The sequence below is a fragment of the Equus asinus genome, chromosome 7, assembly GCF_041296235.1.
Source record: "Equus asinus isolate D_3611 breed Donkey chromosome 7, EquAss-T2T_v2, whole genome shotgun sequence".
Classification (NCBI taxonomy): domain Eukaryota; kingdom Metazoa; phylum Chordata; class Mammalia; order Perissodactyla; family Equidae; genus Equus; species Equus asinus.
In genome coordinates this window covers 104,393,223-104,412,241 of record NC_091796.1, presented here as the reverse complement: position 1 = coordinate 104,412,241, position 19,019 = coordinate 104,393,223, and the positions used below count along the sequence as shown (strand labels likewise).

The 19,019-nt window shown below is 60.2% G+C and overlaps 1 protein-coding gene across 5 annotated transcripts in view; it reads left to right on the top strand.

Moving 5' to 3' along the window:
* The window catches only part of CCDC85C (coiled-coil domain containing 85C), an 80,198-nt gene extending 61,587 nt beyond the window's left edge, over positions 1-18,611 (top strand). The window contains exons 3-7 of one of the 5 annotated variants that reach the window (XM_070514294.1): positions 4,086-4,124; positions 8,220-8,327; positions 13,383-13,475; positions 14,424-14,522; positions 15,277-18,611. In XM_070514294.1, the coding sequence (XP_070370395.1) occupies positions 4,086-4,124; positions 8,220-8,327; positions 13,383-13,475; positions 14,424-14,522; positions 15,277-15,366 (429 nt within the window). In that variant the 3' untranslated portion in view covers positions 15,367-18,611. The other 4 variants (XM_014854599.3, XM_070514295.1, XM_070514296.1 and 1 more) reach the window with 4 other exon arrangements.
* The last annotated feature ends 408 nt before the right edge of the window (positions 18,612-19,019 follow it).

The window sequence follows — 19,019 nt, the reverse complement described above, 5'->3', positions numbered from 1 at the left end:
CCCAGGGCCATGGATGGGACTCCTGCTGCCTCTGTCACCTGCTGTCACCGGAGCTTGGCCTTGAGTGTGGTGGGTGTTGCTGGCCCTGGAGGAGGGCACTCCTGTTCTGAGCCACGCAGGAGACATGTGGGATGGAGAGACGGGGAGGGAAGGGCCCCCACCACCGGCCTGCTCAGGGCTTCCTGGTGGCAGTTCACACCTCACCTGCCTTTGGATTCCTGGGGTAGCTCAGATGGCACCAGCCTAATGAGAATCCTAAGCCACTTCCTCTCCCCCAGTCTCATTTGCTCCCCTGTAAAATGGGCACTCACTCACTCACTCAGTGTGTAATTTGTTCCCTGCTGTTTGCATGGCCCTGGAGTACAGAGGTGACAGGCAGAGGCCTCCCCTCAGGGAGCTCACAGTCCAGTCTCATTCTTGTCACTGCCTGACCACCTCCTCATCCCAGCCAGTAGGACTCATGTGCACAAGGGGGCTGCTGGGGGACAGCAGAGGTGGAGAGAGCCCCATGGCCAGGGCTCGGCCCCAGCACTGGCCTCATTCTAAGGAGGTCCAGGGAGGAGGGGACTTTCTTAGTTTTCTTCCTCCTGGCCACCTGCAAGACATGGGCTCCCAGCTCAGGCACAGCCTCTTGCCAACAGCCTTCCCCAGCTGCCCCCAGGTGGCTCGGCACTTGCTGTGAGCGCTCAGCCTGTGGGCTGTTCTCCCTTGCTGATAGGGTATGGTGATCCTCTCTTGGGGAGCCTGGCCCTGACTCCTGCTGGACTGTCAGCTACTCAAGGACTGGGCTGCAGGCTCTGATTGGTCACATCTGTGTTTCCAGTGCTCAGCATAGCTGGACTGGGTGGATGCATCTTGGGGAGCCCCTGGCTGGTCCCTCACCCAGAGTCCTAGACCAAGAGGGGAGGCCAGTTCTTGCCCAGAATAAGGAAAGTCTGTGTAACCAAGGGAGTAAGGTAGTGAGCATATCATCTTTGGAGATAATCAAGTGATGAATGGATGGACACGTTTGGGAATCTTGAAGAAAGAGATTGCTGCCATGGGTGGGATTCTGTCCCCAGCCTCACGGGCTCTGGCTTCTGAGATTTTGTGATTCTGGCACTTAAGTTTTGTCATTGAAATCAAATTGCATAGAAACCTCCAGCTTTGTGCAGAGTAGGGCGTCTGCCCGTGGGCAAAAAGCAGGAGAGAGCAGTATTACTCTTTGAACTATCTTAAGGCGGTGTGGCTTTGGGGCTTGGGCAGGAGGGCAGGGCGCCCCTGCGGATTCCCACTTCTCACTGCCCCACCCCCTCCCCCCATGGCCTCTATTTAACTCCAAAATAGCTTTAATTAAAAATGTGCCAGAGTGTTCACTGACTAAATTACTGTATAGCAGTTCGTATTTTCTTTCTCATGTCGGCTTTAAAATTTCATCAACACAGCTGCTTCCTCGGCGATGATTTGTCTCGAGCACGTTATTATTTTTCCTGCGGATTCTCTGTGCCCGGCCGGGCTGAGATGGGGGGCGGCTGTAATTGACGCCGGGCCTCCGCGCAGTCTTTCCCTCGCTTCACTCCCCTGCTGGGCTGATAAATGAAGTCTCCGTGTGTGCCCAGAAGCCAGCTTTACAAACGAGCAAGAAGCACTCGCGATGCTGTCTCACATCGGGCGAGCGGGCGGCCATCTGGGGGAGTGGAGGCAATGGTCCAGGCCGGGATTGTGAACAGCCATAGCCCGCCCCCTCCTCACCCTGCGCCCGCTCTTTCCCCCATTCTGCCGTGCCACACTGTGGCTGAACGCTCAGGTTGGAAGTGACCCCAGGATTTACACCCGGCACAGATGGGGAAACTGAGGCCTGGGCAGAGGAGGATTTCCTGGCACGGGTGATGAGGACAGCAGTCATATTGGACTAGGTCCCAGCCAAATGACCTCATTTTAACTTGGCTGCCTCTGTAAAGACCCTATGCCCAAATAGGTCATATTCTGAGGTGCTGAGGGTCAGGACGTCAACATATGAATTTCAGGGGAACGCAGTTCAACCTGCAGCGATACTGTGGTTGGCCTGATGATGTAAGAAAGTGGATTTGGGCCCTGGAGGGATCTGGGTTCAGAGGGACCCCTGCTCCTGCACTCCTGTGCTGTGTGGCTTTAGACAAATCCCTTACGACCTGCCGCCTCAGTTTCCTCACCTGGAGGACGGGGTGACGGTGGTGCTCACTGCATCATGCACCATGCACCATGCTGGCTGGAACTCGCACCTGGGGAGCGCCATGGGCGGGGCCTGACTTCTCACCTTTGCCTGGTCCGAGGATCCCGGATGTGTCAAGGTCTGGCCCACTGTGCCCACCAGCTGGTGGCTTGGGCTTGGCCGTCCCCAGATGAACCGCTCCTCTTTGTCCTTAATCTGAGTTTTGACCCATCTAGTCTTGGAGAGAGGGGAACCCTCTGCTACCATTGAAGCCCGTCGCTGGCGCCTCGGTACTGTTTCCTGCGTCCCCGATGAAGACGGGCTGTCCTGGTGCGGGGTTCCCTCGCCCTAGCCCTTGGAGGTGCTGGCCTCACGGTATTTCTCTGGTGGCGCTGTCTGGTGTCTTCCCTGACTTGCCGCGTTCTTGACAGGCTCCGGGCCATCCCTGCTCTGACTGTCTGGTGTCTGGGGGCTGTCACGTCCCTACCCGCTCTGTCCTGGGCAGCATGGTCTCTGGAGGCCTTTAAATGCTCAGGTAGGAGAACCGTAGAAGCCGTCAAGCCTCTCCCTCAGCCAGGAGGGAAACCTCTCTCCAGCGTCTGAGCAGATGATCAGTCTAGGAACGGGAGCAGGAGGACAGACTAGGAATTCCACTTCTGTCCCCTGTGCCTGAGACTTAACCAGTGTCCACTGTGAGCCACGTGCTGGGCGAGAGTCAGCGTGGTGAGACGCCAGTCCCTGGACTTGAGAGCTAGTCCCTGACTCGAGAGTCAAATTCCCAAAGTGCCACTTCCCAGCTGGGTGGTGTTGGGACAGTGGCTTAACTTCTCTGTGCCTCAGTTTTCCCATCTGTAAAATGGGGACACTAATGGTGCCTGCCCCAGGATTAAAGTCAAGGAAAGCCCCGAGGACTGGGGCTGGCCAGCTGTCTGGGTTGTGGGTCACCCTCTGTGATCTCGCTTATGGGCCGTCTGGCATCTGAGTTCTTCTCGACCCTAATTTATGTGCAAGCACACAGAGACCTGGAAAGTTGGTGAGTTGCTCAGGTCCACCCAGCCACAGCGGGATTTGGATTCTGCAAGTCTGTGCCCCTCCAAAGTCCCCCACCTCCTTCTGCGAGGTCCCGCGGCCTGTCCCTCACTCACTCCATCGGAACGAGCAATGGGCCTGCCGAGGGGACCTGTGAGGGGGCGCCGGTCATTGTGGTGGATGAGACCCTGTCTGTGCGTTACCCATCGGTCCCAGGCCGCGTTGTCCTGGGTGGTACACACATCCAAGTTTGAAACATGGAATTTAGGGCCTGAAATTGATGGGGAGGTGGGGAGCGGTACCCGCTGTGGATAAGGAACGTCAGCCGCCCATCAACCACACGTGGCCTCTCCCTGCCTCGTCTGAGGACCAGTTAGGAGGAGCCCTCTGAGCCCCGAGCCGAGCAGCGGCCCCGTGGTTCTTAATGGCCTGCAGATGAGGTCTCTTAAAGGGAAAAAAAGATCTTTGGTACCAAACAGATCCTCTTGTGAGGGACGTTGCGGGTCACCTTTGCCCTGAGGACAGAGCGGGGTCGAGTCGGGGGTATGTCCCCATACGGCCTCTTTCAGCAGGGATCCTGGGGTGTCTCTCGGCTCGAGCCCTCTCGGAAGGGCAGCTGCGTCCTGGTGTGAGCCTCTGGAGGGCTATGAAGGGGGTGGGTCCCTGTGCCCACGTGTGGCAGAGGCTGTCAGTCCTTGTTGAATCTGGAGTTTCTAAAACGTGGGGCTCCTGTGGGGCGCCTTGGGGACCCGCTACCTCAGCCTTGGACCCCTCACTCTGGCCCAGCAGAGGCCCCGGCGGCTTTGGGATAATGGGTGTCCAGGGGAGGGGGCAGTGGTGAGGGTCATGGCTGGGGTTTGTGGTGACACGCTGTCTTCCCTTCCAGCTACCCCGCCCCTACGGCCGCCCAAGAAGCTGGCTTCAGGTAGAGCTGGGGGCTTGTTTGCAGTGGCATTTGGGGGAGTGGGGGCTGCTCTGAGTGCTGTGTGGAGCCCTGTCTGCTCTGGGTCCCCTCTTTCGCTGACCCCCAGCACCCTCCCGCCCCTTCCTGGGACCATCACCCAGGGTGCCCTGGTCCTGTGTGCACCTGCCTCTGGCCGAGCTGGCGTCGGTGTCCAGCTTTACGAAACAGCAGGAGAGGAGCCAGGAGACGCAGGCCCTTCTCCCTCCTCTTGCGGGGTCCCCCAGCTTGTAAGGTCGGCACCAGGCAGTGGAATCCCCATTTTGTGGGGAGAACCCCGCCGTGCGAGGTGGGAGGAGGGGTTTGGCAAGGCCGCCTGAGTTAGTGGTGGCGCCTGCGGGCCCAGGTCCTCATAATGAGGGAGGGCTCTGGGGCTGCCTGGAGGAAGGAGAAGCCCCACGGGGCCCTGGGCTGGGCTTCCACCCCCACCAAGCCGGCAGCCCTGCCCCCCTCAGAGGCAGGCATGACTGTCCCGTGTTCTGGTTTCGGGGAGCAGGGCTGGTAAGTGTCCCTCAGGATCAGAGCCCCTTCCCCACCTTGCACCGTGAGGGCCGGTGGGCTAAGGGACAAGTCCGGAGTGGCTCAGGATGGCCCCCTCTGAAGGGGGTCCTGCCATGGTCACTGCATGCAAATTGGCCCGGGGCCGTGGGTCTGGTGGTCCCAGCAGTCACTTGCAGGCTGGCTGCAGTGGGGACGCAGTGCTCATCCTCGAGCCCCCACCCCACAGTCCTCAGCTTCACCTGTCAGGCGCTGCCTCCCTGCTGGGATGCACACAGTGGGTGCTTCCAGGACACAAAACTGCTGTAGCACATGGTGCCCTTCGAGGGGCCCAAAGCCCTTCGGGAGCAGGAAGGAGGGGTGACAATGGCTGCTCTCGAGGAGAGCCCGGGAAGGGGCCGCTCGCAGCTGCTGGCCCCCACAAGGAGCCCGAGTGGACAAGCCCACGACTGGGGGCCCTTTTCAATCTTCAGCATCGCTCTGACAGGGCTCCCCAGCAGTATCCTGGGGTGGCCCCAAGGAAGCCCCCAGCTTCCCAAGCAGGAATCCCCGGGAAGGCGGTGGCTGGGGTGCTCCTTCTCTGCGGAGCCTCGTTGCAGCCCTGCAAAGGCCCCTCTGGAGAGGTGGCCTGAGTCTCCCCTGCAAGGCCGCGGCTGGCCCTGAGCTGGGCAGCGCTGCAGGGATGGCCCTGCACAGAGGCCGGGGGGGTCCTTAACTCTGGGGGCCTCAGGGGACTGGGGGGACCCTGCAGCCTCCTGGCCTCTCCTTCCCGTCCAGAATTCTCAAGCTGCCCTTGCAGGGACCGGATGGGCTGGAAGGGGCAGAGCTGCGTCTGCAGGACTCGGTCGCTTCCTTTCCTACTAAGGATTGGGGAAATCCTGTTCCCGCTCTGGGCGGGCTCTGTGTGTAAGGTCCCTCTCCTTGTGTCCTGAGCCACCCACTTGAGGAGACCGTGGGCAGGGCTGGCCTCCTCTCCCAGGGCGTGGCAGTGTGCCTCCCCGCTTCCCGAACCTTCCTTAGCTGCACGCTGCCCCCAGGGGCAGGCCCAGCCACCCCAGAAGGCCATTTCTGCTCTGCTTCTCAGCAGCAATGAAAACCTAGGGGCTTCATTCTTCCAGAGCACCAGCACGACAAATGCCAGGATTTTTAATTTGGATTTAAGTGCAATTATGGTTCCTCATTTCGATGCGTCATTAGTCACATTGCCCCTAATGAGAGATTGTGCGTTTTTTTCCTGCCAGCTTTGTGGCTTGCTAATAAAGTTCTGCGGACGTGCAAATATTTATAGACGATCATGGAAGGCAGGGCTGGGAATTGCATGCTGCTAATTAAACTCCCCCACCCTCTTGCACACACACCTCCTCCCAAGGAGTGTTTTCAGTAATGGCGTGTGGCCTGCTTCTGAACCCATTTGGTCCAGGGCCAGAGAAGCTGTGGGGAGATAGGACTCAGCCCAGGACAGAACCTAGATGGGGTGAGGGGAAGGACAGGGCAGGGCCCAGCTGTCCTAGTCCCACGGGCTGTTGGGAGAGAACAGTGGCTCAAGTCCCTGGCCGTGTGGCCAAATAAATGTCAGCGTGTGTGTGTTGGGCCCGACTGGGCCTTACACCTGGTCTCTTAAACTTTCTCTTGCCAGCCTGGCGGGGCTGGTGGGGGATGTTCTGCAGGATGGTGTCGGAGGGCAGGTGAGAGGCTGGGGGCACCAGGTGTGGCCGTGCAGTGTGTTTGGGTTTAGAATGTACTCTCCATTGCAGAAGATTGTAACTGTCACAGAGACCTGGCCAGGATAATGATACGGTTTGGGACTTTTTCCTTTGTGTGGAGCTGGGGTGACTGCCCCAGGGAAGGTGAGACAGGGAGACACGGGGTCCCTGAAGAGGGGGGATCCCCATGGTGGGGGGGAGTGCTGGGCGAGGGGGTGGGGCAGCGGCTGTGGCCTCTTTCTCTTTTTGGTGCCGTGGTAGAGGGGCTCCAACTGATTGGACCCCTGGCTGGGCCGGGAGGAGGTTCTGAGGTCTCTGGTTAACCCAGGCCGTGATCGGGTATCCAGTCCCATTGTCAGATCCAGGGCTGTGCCCAGGGTCTCCCTGGTGAGGCCCTGCCACACTTTGGGGGCCACTGTGGGAGGGCCCCCCCCCCACTTCTCCCCTCTGTGACCTTCCCTGCTCCTCCCCTCTCCGTGCCCCGTGGTGACCTCGGCTCACACTCAGGTCCTCTGGGAGGCCGTGGGAATAGCTCCTCAGCTGGATGGCTGGGTCTCTTTTCTGGCCGGCGGGCCCCATGGTGTGCTTAGCGGGGAGCTCCTTATCTGAGCCTTCATCCACATCCCAAGCCATGTGGAGGGCGGTGCTGTGTGGTCCCTAAGCCGAGGCCCGTGAGGCCTGGGGGGTCTGATGGGGGCCGGAGAGCAGAACCCAGGGAGTCGGTGAGGCTGGAAACCCTGTGAGAAACAGGGCCTGGGCTGTTGGGAGGGGAGCAGGGTGTGTCTGGATCCCTCCTGGGCTGGGCAGGGGGGGCTGAGGAGTGAGAGGAGGGACCCCTGGGCGTGGCTGCTGCCCTTGCCCCTGCCTGCCTGGCTCCTGGCCTGGGTGGCCTCCTCCCCTCCAGGATTTGTTTGGGAAACTCAACAGCCTGCTGATCGATGGACATTCCGCTGCATTTTATCTGCCCAACAGGGTTCCCTTGGCTCCTTTGAAGTAGAAAAGGGTGTTTGGGCCAGACATGCCACCCCAGAGTCCGAGTGACATAGGGGCCCAAAAGGCCAGCTGCTGCTGCTTTTTCTTTTTGGGGAGGAAGATTGTCCCTGAGCTAACAACATCTGTTGCCAATCTTCCTCTTTTTTTATTTTTACTTTTTCCTCCCCAAAACCCCCAGCACATAGTTGTATATCCTAGCTGTAGGTCATCCTGGTTCTTCTGTGTGGGACGCCGCCTCAGCATGGCCTGACGAGCCGTGCCATGTCTGCGCCAAGATCGGAACCGGTGAAACCCTGGCTGCTGAAGCATAGTGCATGAACTTAACCTCTCGGCCACGGGGCGGCCCCCACATTTGGGAGCTCCTGTCTGACGGTGTAGGCTATCGGGCAGCCTGAGCTGAGCGCTGTGGCGGGCTCAGGCTGTAGGGGGCGCCAGCACCCGCGGGAGGCCAGGGGACTTTCCCATGGACGCAGGACGCAGGCCAGGGGTGCGGGGGATGCTGGAGCAGAGGAACGAGGGTCAAGGGTGGGAGAGCCCCGCACTCGTCCACTCCTTGCTCATCTGTTTATTCAGCTGTTCAACAAGCGTTTATGAAGCAGACCGCACGGAGAAAAGCGAAGCCCCTGGACTGGTGCAGTGGCACCTGCGCAGGGTGATGGATATAAAGGGATGCTCACGGCAGTGAGGACCCCGGGGTAGGAGGGGAGGGGTGTGTGTGGGTGGGGCCTCCAAGCAGGTGCAGGGAGCAGAGCCACCAGGAGGATGGAGGATGGGCAGGAGCATCGCGTCCAGCCAGGGGAGCAGCGGTCCTTGGTCCACCCAGCCAGGCCCCTCCCCTCTAACCTCTCCTCGTCTTCCCCTGCAGCAGGCGGGCTCCGGAGAGTTCCGGACGCTGCGGAAGGGCTTCTCCCCGTACCACTCGGAGTCCCAGCTTGCGTCCCTGCCACCCTCCTACCAGGATTCCCTGCAGAACGTGAGTGCCCCTCCCCCGAGCACCCGCTGTTCCCGTGTGGAGCCGGCGCCTCCTCTGAATCCTTGGTCCACGTTCCGGGGGAGGGGAAAGGCTGGGACTGGCTGCTGACCTGCTGGGGGCCCGTGCCTGGGCCTGGACTGAGACCCTCACCTTCTGCCCGAGCTGCTTCCTGATCAGGCGAGGGCAGCAGTCAAGGCTGGGGCTCACGGCCTGAGTGGCCTTCCTCATTCCTCCCTTCTCCCCCCACCCTCCCGTGAAGGCACCTGGGCTCCTGACCCTTGGAGCCCCGTGAGGGCCAAGTGTGGCCATTAGAGGGGGAGGCCTGGCTCAGGGTGACGTGGCCGGCAGTTCAGGGCTGTGTCCGGGGGCCCCGAAGCAGCTGCCCAGGCCCCACTGCTGTCCCTCTGTGCAGCTCGTCAGCCTGTGCCACTCCTCGGACAGGCTGGGGAGAGGATGCCCAGCTGGGGCTGGAGCTTGGGGTGGGGCCTGCGGTGTTTATCTGTGCAGGACTGTATCCTTAAATTACCGACAGAGGGCCTCTGGGGTCATGCTGGGCTCTGACCCACCCTGTCTGGGAATGGGAGGGCCAGCACGGGGCAAGCTGTCCGGGAAGCGGAGGCCTAGCTCAGGCCTGCTCCCTGGGGTCAGTGTGCCTGTCATCCCTGTGTGACATTTTGTGTGTAGAAAGCACGGATCTACATCCAGCTATCCCACTACTGGGTATCTATCCAAAGAGCTTGAAGTCAGAATTCCAAAAGTCCTATGCACCCCAATGTTCATTGCAGCATTATTTACAATAGCCAAGACATGGAAGCAACCTAAGTGCCCATCAACAGATGATTGGATAAAGAAGATGTGGTGTATATATACAATGGAATACTACTCAGCCAGAAAAAAGAACAAAATCGTCCCATTTGCAACAACATGGATGGACCTTGAGGGAATTGTGTTAAGTGAAATAAGCCAGATAGAGAAGGACAATCTCTGTATGACTCCACTCATATGAGGATATTTAAATATGTGGACAAAGAGAACAGATTAGTGGCTACCAGGGGAAAGGTGGGGTGGGGGGTGGGCAGAAAGGGTGAAGGGGTGCACCTACAACACGACTGACAGACAATAATGTACAACTGAAATTTCACAAGATTGTAACCTATCATTAACTCAATAAAAAATAAATGAAAAAAAAGGAAGCACAGATCTACAGAAGCAGAAGGTCCATTGGTGGCTGCCAGGGGCTGGAGGACGGGGCACGGGGCGGGGCTGTGGAGTGGACGGGGTTTCCTGTGGGGCTGACGAGAGCGTTCTCTTGTGATGATGGCACAGATCTGTGAAGATAGTGAAGACCACTGTGCAGGAGGCGCTGCCCCTGTGAGCCCTGTAGAAGGCTGTGGCAAGAACACCAGTGGTTACTGAGTGTCGGCTGCGGGCCGTGCGTGCAGGGGGCTCTCCACGCACCAGGGCCCCCCAGCATGGCGGGGACCCTGACTGTCCCCATGGAACAGACAGGAGCGGGGCTGGCCCGAGGCCGCTCTGCCAAGGGGGCAGGTGGGCCTGGCGTCTCAGCCGGGGTCCTGGCCCTGCTGTCTCTCTTCCACCCCCAGCAAGGACGACCTCAGGGTGTCTCCTTGAGGCCTCCCTGCGCTGGTGCTACCACCGCTGCCGGCCGAGCGCTCTGCTGATCCTCTTTGGAGGCCCTCACACCTTCTGCAGGAACGTGGTTGCTGATGCTGCGCGGGCGGCAAAGCCTGCCGACAGCACATGATCCAAACGTTTATCCAGGAGGCCCTGGCTGAACGAGGCTCCAGTTGCTTCGTGAGGAAGGGCTCTGGCAAGCCGGTGATGCCCCACGGGGGCTGGTCCTCCACTCCTCCGTGCATTCTGAGCATCGGGGGAAGCCTGACGGCTAACAGCTATGGAGTGCTGTGTGCTGAAGCCCTCTTGGCGATCTGCAAACGGTGAAGTGCTGTGTAAACCCAGCTGGCTCCTGTGATGTGCCAGGCTTGCAGGATGTAGCAGAGGGGTCTTGCTCCCCTGAGGCCTCTCCAGAGAGAATGCCCCACAGGCTGGGCCTCGGAGGCCTCGACAGGGCAGATCCACACTGTCAGAGGGAGTGAATGTTCTGGAAGGCTTCCTGGAGGAGGCTTTGGGAGGGGTTGCTTGTGCCTCACCTCCTTTTGTCCTCTAGACCGCTCTGCACACCAGGGGCTGTCACCCCACTTCAGAAGGAAGGAAGCCGAGGCCCAGGGGACAGGGTCGCATGGCTAGTATGTGCTGGTGCCGGGCCAACCTGGGCCTGGGGGCCGGGGGCTGGCGTGAGGCTCCCTGAGGCTGGGGGCAGGTCCCTGGGGTGGCTGGAGAGGGTTGCGGTGTTTGGTAGGAGGGGCAGCCAGAAAGGCTGCTGGAGTGGCCGTGGAGGGGTGGGGGGCCGAGGTGGAGGCTCAGAGGCCTGGCTTCTGGGGGCGCTCATGGGGCACCGAGCCCTCGCCAGGTCCCAGAGCTCGTGTCAGGCACACGGGGCCATGGGGAGAGTGACGACTTGTGTGTTGGGGGACCCTCTGTGCTGATCCTGCCAGGGCACAGGCCTTCCACCCTGTGCGCATCTTCTGTACGGCTACCCGCAGGTCCGCACGTCAGAGGGTCCCGAGGTGAGACAGGTGACTCTGCAGTGGGGACCCCCTCCCTGCCCACCTGGCCGCCTGTCACTGGAGCGGGGGTGGGGGTTTGTGGTGAGCAGCCTCCTGAGTGGAGGATCAAGTTTTTGCCAGGCCCCTCGGGGGAGCTGGACTCCCCCCTTTTTTTTGTCCATTGACTTTATTTTTAAGCATACAATTCGGTGGTTTTTAGTATCTTCAGATATTTGTGCAATCATCACAGGGGAACATTTTTACCATCCCAAGAAGAAACCCTGTATCCATTAGCATTCCCTTCCCATCCCCCCTCCTCCCAGCCCCAGGCAACCACTGACGTACTTTCTAGATTTTCTAGATTTGCTGTTCTGGGCCTTTTGCATTCATGGAATCGTATAATCTGTGGTCCTTCGTGACCGGCTGCCTTCACTCAGCATGGAGTTTTGAAGGTTCACCCACGTCTTGTGTGCATCAGTATTTCATTCCTTTTCCTTGTCGCATAGCCTCTCCCTTGCGGATCCACCGCATTGTGCTATCTGGTCGTCAGTGGCTATACATGTGGGTTGTTGCCAGTTTTTCCCCTGTTGAGAATAGGGCTCCTGTGAGCATTCCTGGACAGGGATTTGTGGGGATGGATGTTTTCCATTCTTTGGGGTAGACACTGATCTCCCCACTTTTACACCAGCTCTGGAGCCCCACAGACCCGGGTTTGAGGCTCAGCTCCATTTTTATAGCCTTGGGTGAGTCATCTGTAAAATGGTGATGTAAAATGTCGTGTCTGCCCAGAGGGTTGTGATGAACATTCCGTGGGTCGTGCTGCTCCAAGTGGACGCTTAGGAAGCGGGAGGTGTCATTGGGCTGGTCCAGCCTGTGGTCCTCCTCACCACAGCTGCGGGGCCTTCAGGGGTGTGCTGTGCTTGGGGGCGCCCTGGAGGTAACGGTCCTGACTGCGTTCAGTTGCTCCTTATACACGGTATTTGTCTAGTGGCGGCTTCATTCACAGGACCCCGCAGCCACACTCATTGGCGGTGAGCGGGCCAGGAAAGTCGCTGGAGTCCTCAGCCTACCCTGGTGACTCCTGGCTTCCCTCCTGCCGTTGCTCCAGTAATCATCCCCCTGGAGCAGGGACCAGCCCCCTTATGGAGCAGGCGGTTCTGGGAGCCCCAGGTATAGACAGGACGAGAGGCGGGAGGTGCCAGGGCCATCCAGGGCTGTATGTGTGTGGCTGTCGCCCCCTGCTGGCCGATGGGGGAGTGCAGCCTTCTGCCTCAGGTTGCGCACCTGTGTGTGGCCCGCCTTCCACCTGTCTCCTGTCCCTTCAGAAGCCACCACCCCCCTCCCCCCGCCAATCCCCATTTGGTTCCTCACCATGACAGACCTGGCCAGGGCACTGGAAGCTGGTGGTAGAAAACACATTAGGCAGCATCCAGGGCTCTGCACACACCCTGGGACACAGGGACCCACTCTGTTGTCAGACGAGGAAACCAAGGCACAGGTCACAGCCTGCAGAGCCTTGCCCAAGCCCAGCTTTCCCAGGCCCCAAGGCCACATGTGGGGCCAGGAGCAGGTCCAGGCCAGGCAGGTGGGTGAGTACAGGGGGGTTGGCTGCTGGTGGCAGAAGGTTCTGGGCCGTCAGGGTGCCCGCACTGAGGTTTGGCTGGGCAGGATTCCAGGGCGATGGCCCCATCAGCCGAGCCCCCCGAGTCTGACCTCCTGGCTCCTATGAGCCCTGGGGGCTCCATCTGGGAGGCTTCCTTGTCTGTGAGCTCCTCTGTGGGGCTCTGAATCTCGAGTCCAGCCAGGGTCCCTCCTTGCAGCCTGAGACAGAAACCCTGCACCCTGCCCCACAGCCACCGGGCCCAGTGACCCTTGTGGGGGAGAAGCTGAGGGGCACTGGGCGGACACTCGGCCTATGACACAGGCATGTGAGGAGCGAGAGGCTGGATCCCCTCCTCCTGTGGCCTTGTCTCCTGCCCCCAGGCTGATGTGGGAGCCGGGTACCTGGTGCCAGCCAGAGTGTTTGCCAAATGAGGTGGCGTCGCCCAGGTGGCCGGACAGGGCTGGGAGGCAGCGCTCAGGGCTGGATGAGATTGCCAGCTCTGGGAGTTCTGGGCGGGGTGTGGGGGGCTTTGAAGTCAGGCGGCCTGGGGTCAGTTCCAGCCATCCACGTGTCCCCAGGTGATCTGAAAAACAGATAGCAGATGTTCCACGTGGGTTCTTTAGAGGAGCCTGCGGGACATGGCTGGGGTCTGGGTGCTGCCCCCATGCCCTGGCCCAGTCCTCACCCCCCTCCTCCTCTCCCCATTTCCTCCACCTGGGCCCTGGCCCCACAGGGTCAGGGACCTCTCCGGGCTGCTGGTCACAGCTGTGGCCGCCGCCTGGGAGCCGGCCAGGGTGAGCTAAGGCGTGTGATTTCCTCCCGCAGGGCCCAGCCTGCCCCGTCCCCGAGCTGTCCTCGCCCCCTGCCGGCTACAGCTCTGCAGGACAGAAGCCCGAGGCTGTGGTGCATGCCATGAAGGTGAGGACCAGTTCCCGCTCCCCCAGAAGTCCCGGATCCCTGGTGCACTTTGGGACCATGGGACCTCTGACCCCACCTTTGCCCTTTCTGAGCCTGGGGGCTGTCATCTCTCTGTGGGGGACTGGGTGGCGGTCACTGCCTGGCACACTAGGGGGGCGATTTAGAGGTGTTGGGTGGCCATAGCAAGTGCACCTCCTGTCTGCCATCCCTGAAGCTGGGGAAACTGAGGCATGGGGGAGGAAGAGTGTGAGTGGGCTCTCCCCCAGGGTCAGAGAGTGAGGGGCAGGTCTGGGGCTGGGACGGAAGCTCAGGGCTCCCAGCCCAGCCTCTCCTCCACGGGCAGCTGCCTCCCTCTCAGGGCTTCCGGGTGCAGGTCCCGACGACGTGCTCGTTTCCCCTGGGACAGCTCGCACTCCTGGAGCCTGTCCCCCTGCTGCACCCCTCATCTCCCCACCTATCTGTGCACCGTGGATACCACACACGTGTGCATGGACGCAAGCACACAGGCACAGGGGCCTGGGGCACGTCTGCACAGACACGGCACACTTGTACCTGTGTGGGCTGTGACTGTGATACACACACCCACACACCCTTCGTGCGCGAGCCTGTGTTGTCCTCGAGTCCTGTGCCCAGTAATCTGGGTTGGAGGCCACTGGTGTGAGTGTGGCCCCCGCCTGCCCTGCCTGCCCTGCTCTCAGGTGGACCGGTGCTCAGCTCTGCCCCAGTGCATGGGGGCACTGCTTCCCTCGGGTGGCGTCCACAGCATCACTAGGGTGAGGGGAGAGGACGCAGAGCGAGGAAGGACAACCTGCGCCGAGGTCTCTCCACGCCCCTGATCCCGGGACCCAGCGGCTGGGTCCTCAGCTTCTGTCTGCAGCAGGGGAAGCTGAGGCTCAGGGTGACTTGCCTGGTGGCCTCTGCCCCTACCCTGGGACCTGTTCCCTGCAGGTCCTGGAGGTGCACGAGAACTTGGACCGGCAGCTCCAGGACAGCTGTGAGGAGGACCTGAGCGAGAAGGAGAAGGCCATCGTCCGCGAGATGTGCAACGTGAGGCGCTTCCCGGGGCGGGGCTGGGGCCTTGGTGCAAGGGAGGTGTCCTGGGCCTGACCTGGGAGTGTGGCCACAACCTTGCCTTGTGGGAGGGCTGAGAGGAGGCGCTGGGGCCCGGGGAGCCCTGGCCTATCTTCACCGCACTCCTCCCCTCACAGAAAACGGGGTCCCTGATCTCTGGTCTTGTTCGTCCCTGGTCCCCCATGTCTGGCTCCGGCTTCCCAGCTTGCTGGTGGCCCTGGTGGCTGCTGGCCGCACAGGTGGTGCTCAGACTGGAGGTGCAGGCAGGACCCTCTGCTCTGTGGGCCTGCAAGGCTGGGGCTGCCTTTGCTTCTAGAAGGTGGGCTGCCTCTGAGTCCGCCTGGGAGGGAGACCCACCTGGCCAATACGTGTCATTTCTTTGGACCCTGACAGGAGCCAGTAGGGAAGGGTGGCCCACAGGGGCTGAACCGGGCCTCTCTGGGGGTAGGGTGTTTTGAACCCCCCTCCTAGGCCTGTGGGCCCCACTGGACAGCTGCGAGCCGAGCCTGCACCCCTGCGGTGACCTGCTCAGGATGGCAGGCATGGTGGTGAGGGTAGACATGCAGACTTGATCTGAGTGTCTCCAGGCCTCATGCGGCCTGTTTCCCTTCCTGGCCCCGTGGGTCTGGGGACATGGGTGCTTTTGAAGAGCTATGAGGCAGGGTGTGTGGACAGGCCAGTGGGTGGGCTTGGGGTGGGCGCTCCACTTATGTCTTGCCCCTCCCCACAGGTGGTCTGGAGAAAACTGGGAGATGCCGCCAGCTCCAAGCCCTCCATCCGGCAGCACCTGTCTGGGAACCAGTTCAAGGGGCCTTTGTAGGGCTGTTCCTCCATGGATGTGGACTGGCCCTGCCCGCAGAGCCCAGACATGGGCAGGCCCTCGCGCCGTCTTTTTCTGTGGTGAATTGTACATAGGACGCCGCCCACTGTGGCCCGGCTGCCGTGGGTCCAACGCATCAACGGTCGGGCCTCCATCCCCCGCCTCTCACACACCAGCAAACTGGGAAGATAAGAAGCTGCTGACTGTTCCCCGCGCGGCAGAGCGGCCTGGAGCCTCGTTCCCGCTCTGGGGCTGGCACTCTGGGCCCCACTGGCGAGAGGCCCGGGAACCAGCCCAGGCTGTGCCCAGCTTTGATGGAGGGGCACCTCCTCAAGCCCTCCACCCCCCTAGCTGCCACCAGCACTGGACAGAGGCCACTGGCAGCTGGCCCTGATGCAGGGGCCCTACTTCTCGCCCACCTGCTGTGGCCTGAATGTTGGCTCACCAAGCACTGGGGCCCCTGAAAGATGCACAAGGAAACTCACCGTGTCCATGGCTGGCTGGAGGCTCTGAGGCCCTTCCTGTGGCCTCTGTGCCAGCCCCTCTGTGGCCAGCTGCTGCTTGTTTTTAGAGTTGATGCCCCTCCCCCCCCCCCCCCCCCCGCCCAGCAAACTCTCTGCAATGTCCCCTTGCCCTGTGCCAGGTGGTGCCCTGTCTTTGGGTCCCTCCTGCTCAGTGCCTGCAGCATCCCCAATTCTGTGGTTCCCAGGCTGGGCCAGGAACGTAGGAAGGCCCTGTGGAGAGTCTCTGGGCTGAGCCACATGCTCTTTCTCTCCAGATGGGTAGCACTGGCCCATGGCTGCACCTCTGGCCAGCTGCAGTGGCCCCATCCTAGGTCACTGTGGACAGAGCTGCATGGCCTCAGATGACAAGAATTCTGCCCTCCTTGGAAGGAGCCTGACCTGGCTCTGGCTTTAATTTGCTGTGTGACCTTCAGCAAGTCACTCAGCCTCTATAGGCCCCTGGTGGAAAAATATGGCCTCAGTGGTTCGTTCAGCTGTGCTCACCATTTGAGGCCATCAGCTCTGTCGGCCTGTGCCCTCGTTCACAGCACACACACGGAAGGGGTCCGCCTGCTGGAGAGGCCGCGGGCCGCGTGGGCTGGGCGGAGCTGGGGCCCCAGCGAGTTCTGCTGCCTCATCGCGGGCGGACCGTCACCTCCCCTCTCTGAGCCTCAGTGTCCTCCACTGTAGAATGGGCAGCAGAATGCCCTCCTTGCAGGGCTCTGGGGATAATGAGACCATCAGTGTAAATGACCATGTACAAACTGTAAAGTGCCATAGGTCAGTTTCTGTGTGTGGGGGGAACATGAGGCCCAGGGGGATAAGTGATCTGTGGCACATTACAAATGAGATCCCAGACCCTGGAAGGAGGTACGGTCACCATTAATGCTGTCATAACCAGTCCTGGTGTCCACTCATGTTTGTCCAGTTCCTCACCCAGCCTCGGACTTCATCACTCTTCCCGTGGTACTGAGCACTGCATGCAGCAAGCACTTGAAGAGCCCAGAGAGGTGCCTTCGCATCAGGCGGGCCTTGTCCAGGCCCATGTGAGGGATGGGGCCCAGGCATGGGGGTGGAAGGGGCCACCCTGTCCCTCTCCCCAGTGGGGACTCTGAGCAGTTCCTGCGGTTCGCCATTGGCACCGCTGGGTTGTACACTCTCAGGCGAAAGGCTCGTGGCCCTCATCGTACCCAGGGGTGCTAAGTAGGTGACAGGCTTGTTCCTCTTGCCCTGGGTATTACAGGGAGCTCTGGGCTCTTTCTGGAAGGAGCTTACCATCAGGTCAGGTGGTGAGCTCCCTGTCACTAGGGGTGTGCACTTGGAGCTGGTGAACATCCTTGGTCATGGTACTGGGCAATTCTTGCTCAAGTGGGCAGTGAGGGCAGAGGCCCCCTCTGGGTCTTGGAGTCCAGAGAACCACAGAGCAGCCCCAAGGGGGTGTGGGTCCATTTTGGGTGGGAGCCAAGTCTCGGAGCCCATTCATCATGGCTGGGTTGGGTTGGCTTGTCCACCCCTGAAAATAAGCAATAAGTAAGCGCTCCTGGTATCTGCAAACCTCCTGCAGACTGTCCCCGGGAAGAACAGCCTTGAAGGGCCCTTGCCCCTCTCCAGGGGAGTGACTGTCCCTCACGCTGCGGGGGTGTCCAGGTGGAGCACTTCTGGCCCAAGAACCCTCCTGCCTGCCGTGGAGGTGGCACAAGCCAGGTGCAGACGCCTCCTTCCCACCCTTTCACCAACGCTGCATGGGATGGCTGTCTAGGACAGAACTGTACCTGGGACAGTCATCTCCCTAACGTAATAACCTGTTAAAAAAAAGCCAGCAGCCCTCTCCCTGACCCCACACCCGGGGACAGCAGGCAATTCAGCAGGAGCCCACATGCGGGGGAGGGTCCCAGGGGCCTCACCACAGGGGGAGCCAGAGGCCAGCTCAGGGCGATTCCCAGCTCTGCCACTGTTAGTGTGCTAGTGTATGTAGGGGGACATGGGGCGACCCTCCTCCCCGCCGGAGCCTTAGGGCTGGAAGCGCGTGGTCAGGGTGGGGTGTTGCCGAACTTGGCGTCCTTTCATAAAGGTCCCTCTCTGTCTCACAAACTGATTCTAGAGCCTGAAGCCCAGTGTGACACCTGTACTGTGGCTTCAGTTCCCACTGTGACCGAGGCCACCCTTCCAGCCTCACCTCAGGTGGCCAAGACCATCCTGGAATCGGAATCTGCTGAGCACATTTTTTAGGGTGGCACATTTTTATCCAAAAGTTATTAGCTACACATCAGTGTTTAAAGAGAAGAAAGTGACCTTTCATTTTTTTTCCTTGAAAACTTGAGAGGAAACAACATACTACTGATTTTTTTTTTTTTAAAGATACAAAGTACATGCATGACTGCAGAGCGGTAGAGGTGTATATTTTTCATAATGTGGGGGGAAGTATTGTGCTGCTTTCTGGAAACGGGCTGGAACGTCTGGTTCCTGTCCCCGGCCGGCAGCCATGCTCTATTTTCTGTAGAACGTGACGCCGTGAGAACGGGCCAGCCCCTCCCCGGCTCCGGGCAGAGCTGGGACTCCTGTGCCCGTTTCTACCTTCTATCGAACCACTTTGATTTGCGAAGAGAAAAAGAAATAGAACTTTTTGATAGTGTGGTAAAAACATTGATTTGAACTATTTTAGTAAAAGGAGTAACAGAGAGAATTGTGATAGTGTCTACTTTGCGCTAGATAAATAAAGGCTCTTTGCAAGCCTCCGCGGCGCGTGCGCAGTGCTTCTTTGTCGCGGGCAGAGGGCCACGGCCCTTGGGAGCACCTCAGAGGGAGGGACAGCCTGATGCGAAGCCCCTCCCCTAGACAGCAAGCCCCGGCCCCTCAGGGTGGACAAGGGAGACCACCAACCGCTACTCTCGTGGCCTCTGTCTCCTCCCAAGCCAGAAACAGAAAGGCTTTCAAACCCAAACCTTTGTCTAACCTAGGAACTGCGCTCGATGCAGGTCCATCTGCTGGTTCCAGAGCAGTGGGAACTCAACCGATCTTTCAGAGCAGGTCAACGCAGGCCCCCGACGTGGTAGCCTGGCCCGAGGGCAGGCCCCCCGAGGTGCTGCCCTGAGAGATGAGGGGTTAGATCAGGCTGGCAGCAGGGCCGGCCAGCAGGCCTCTCCTGGGCAG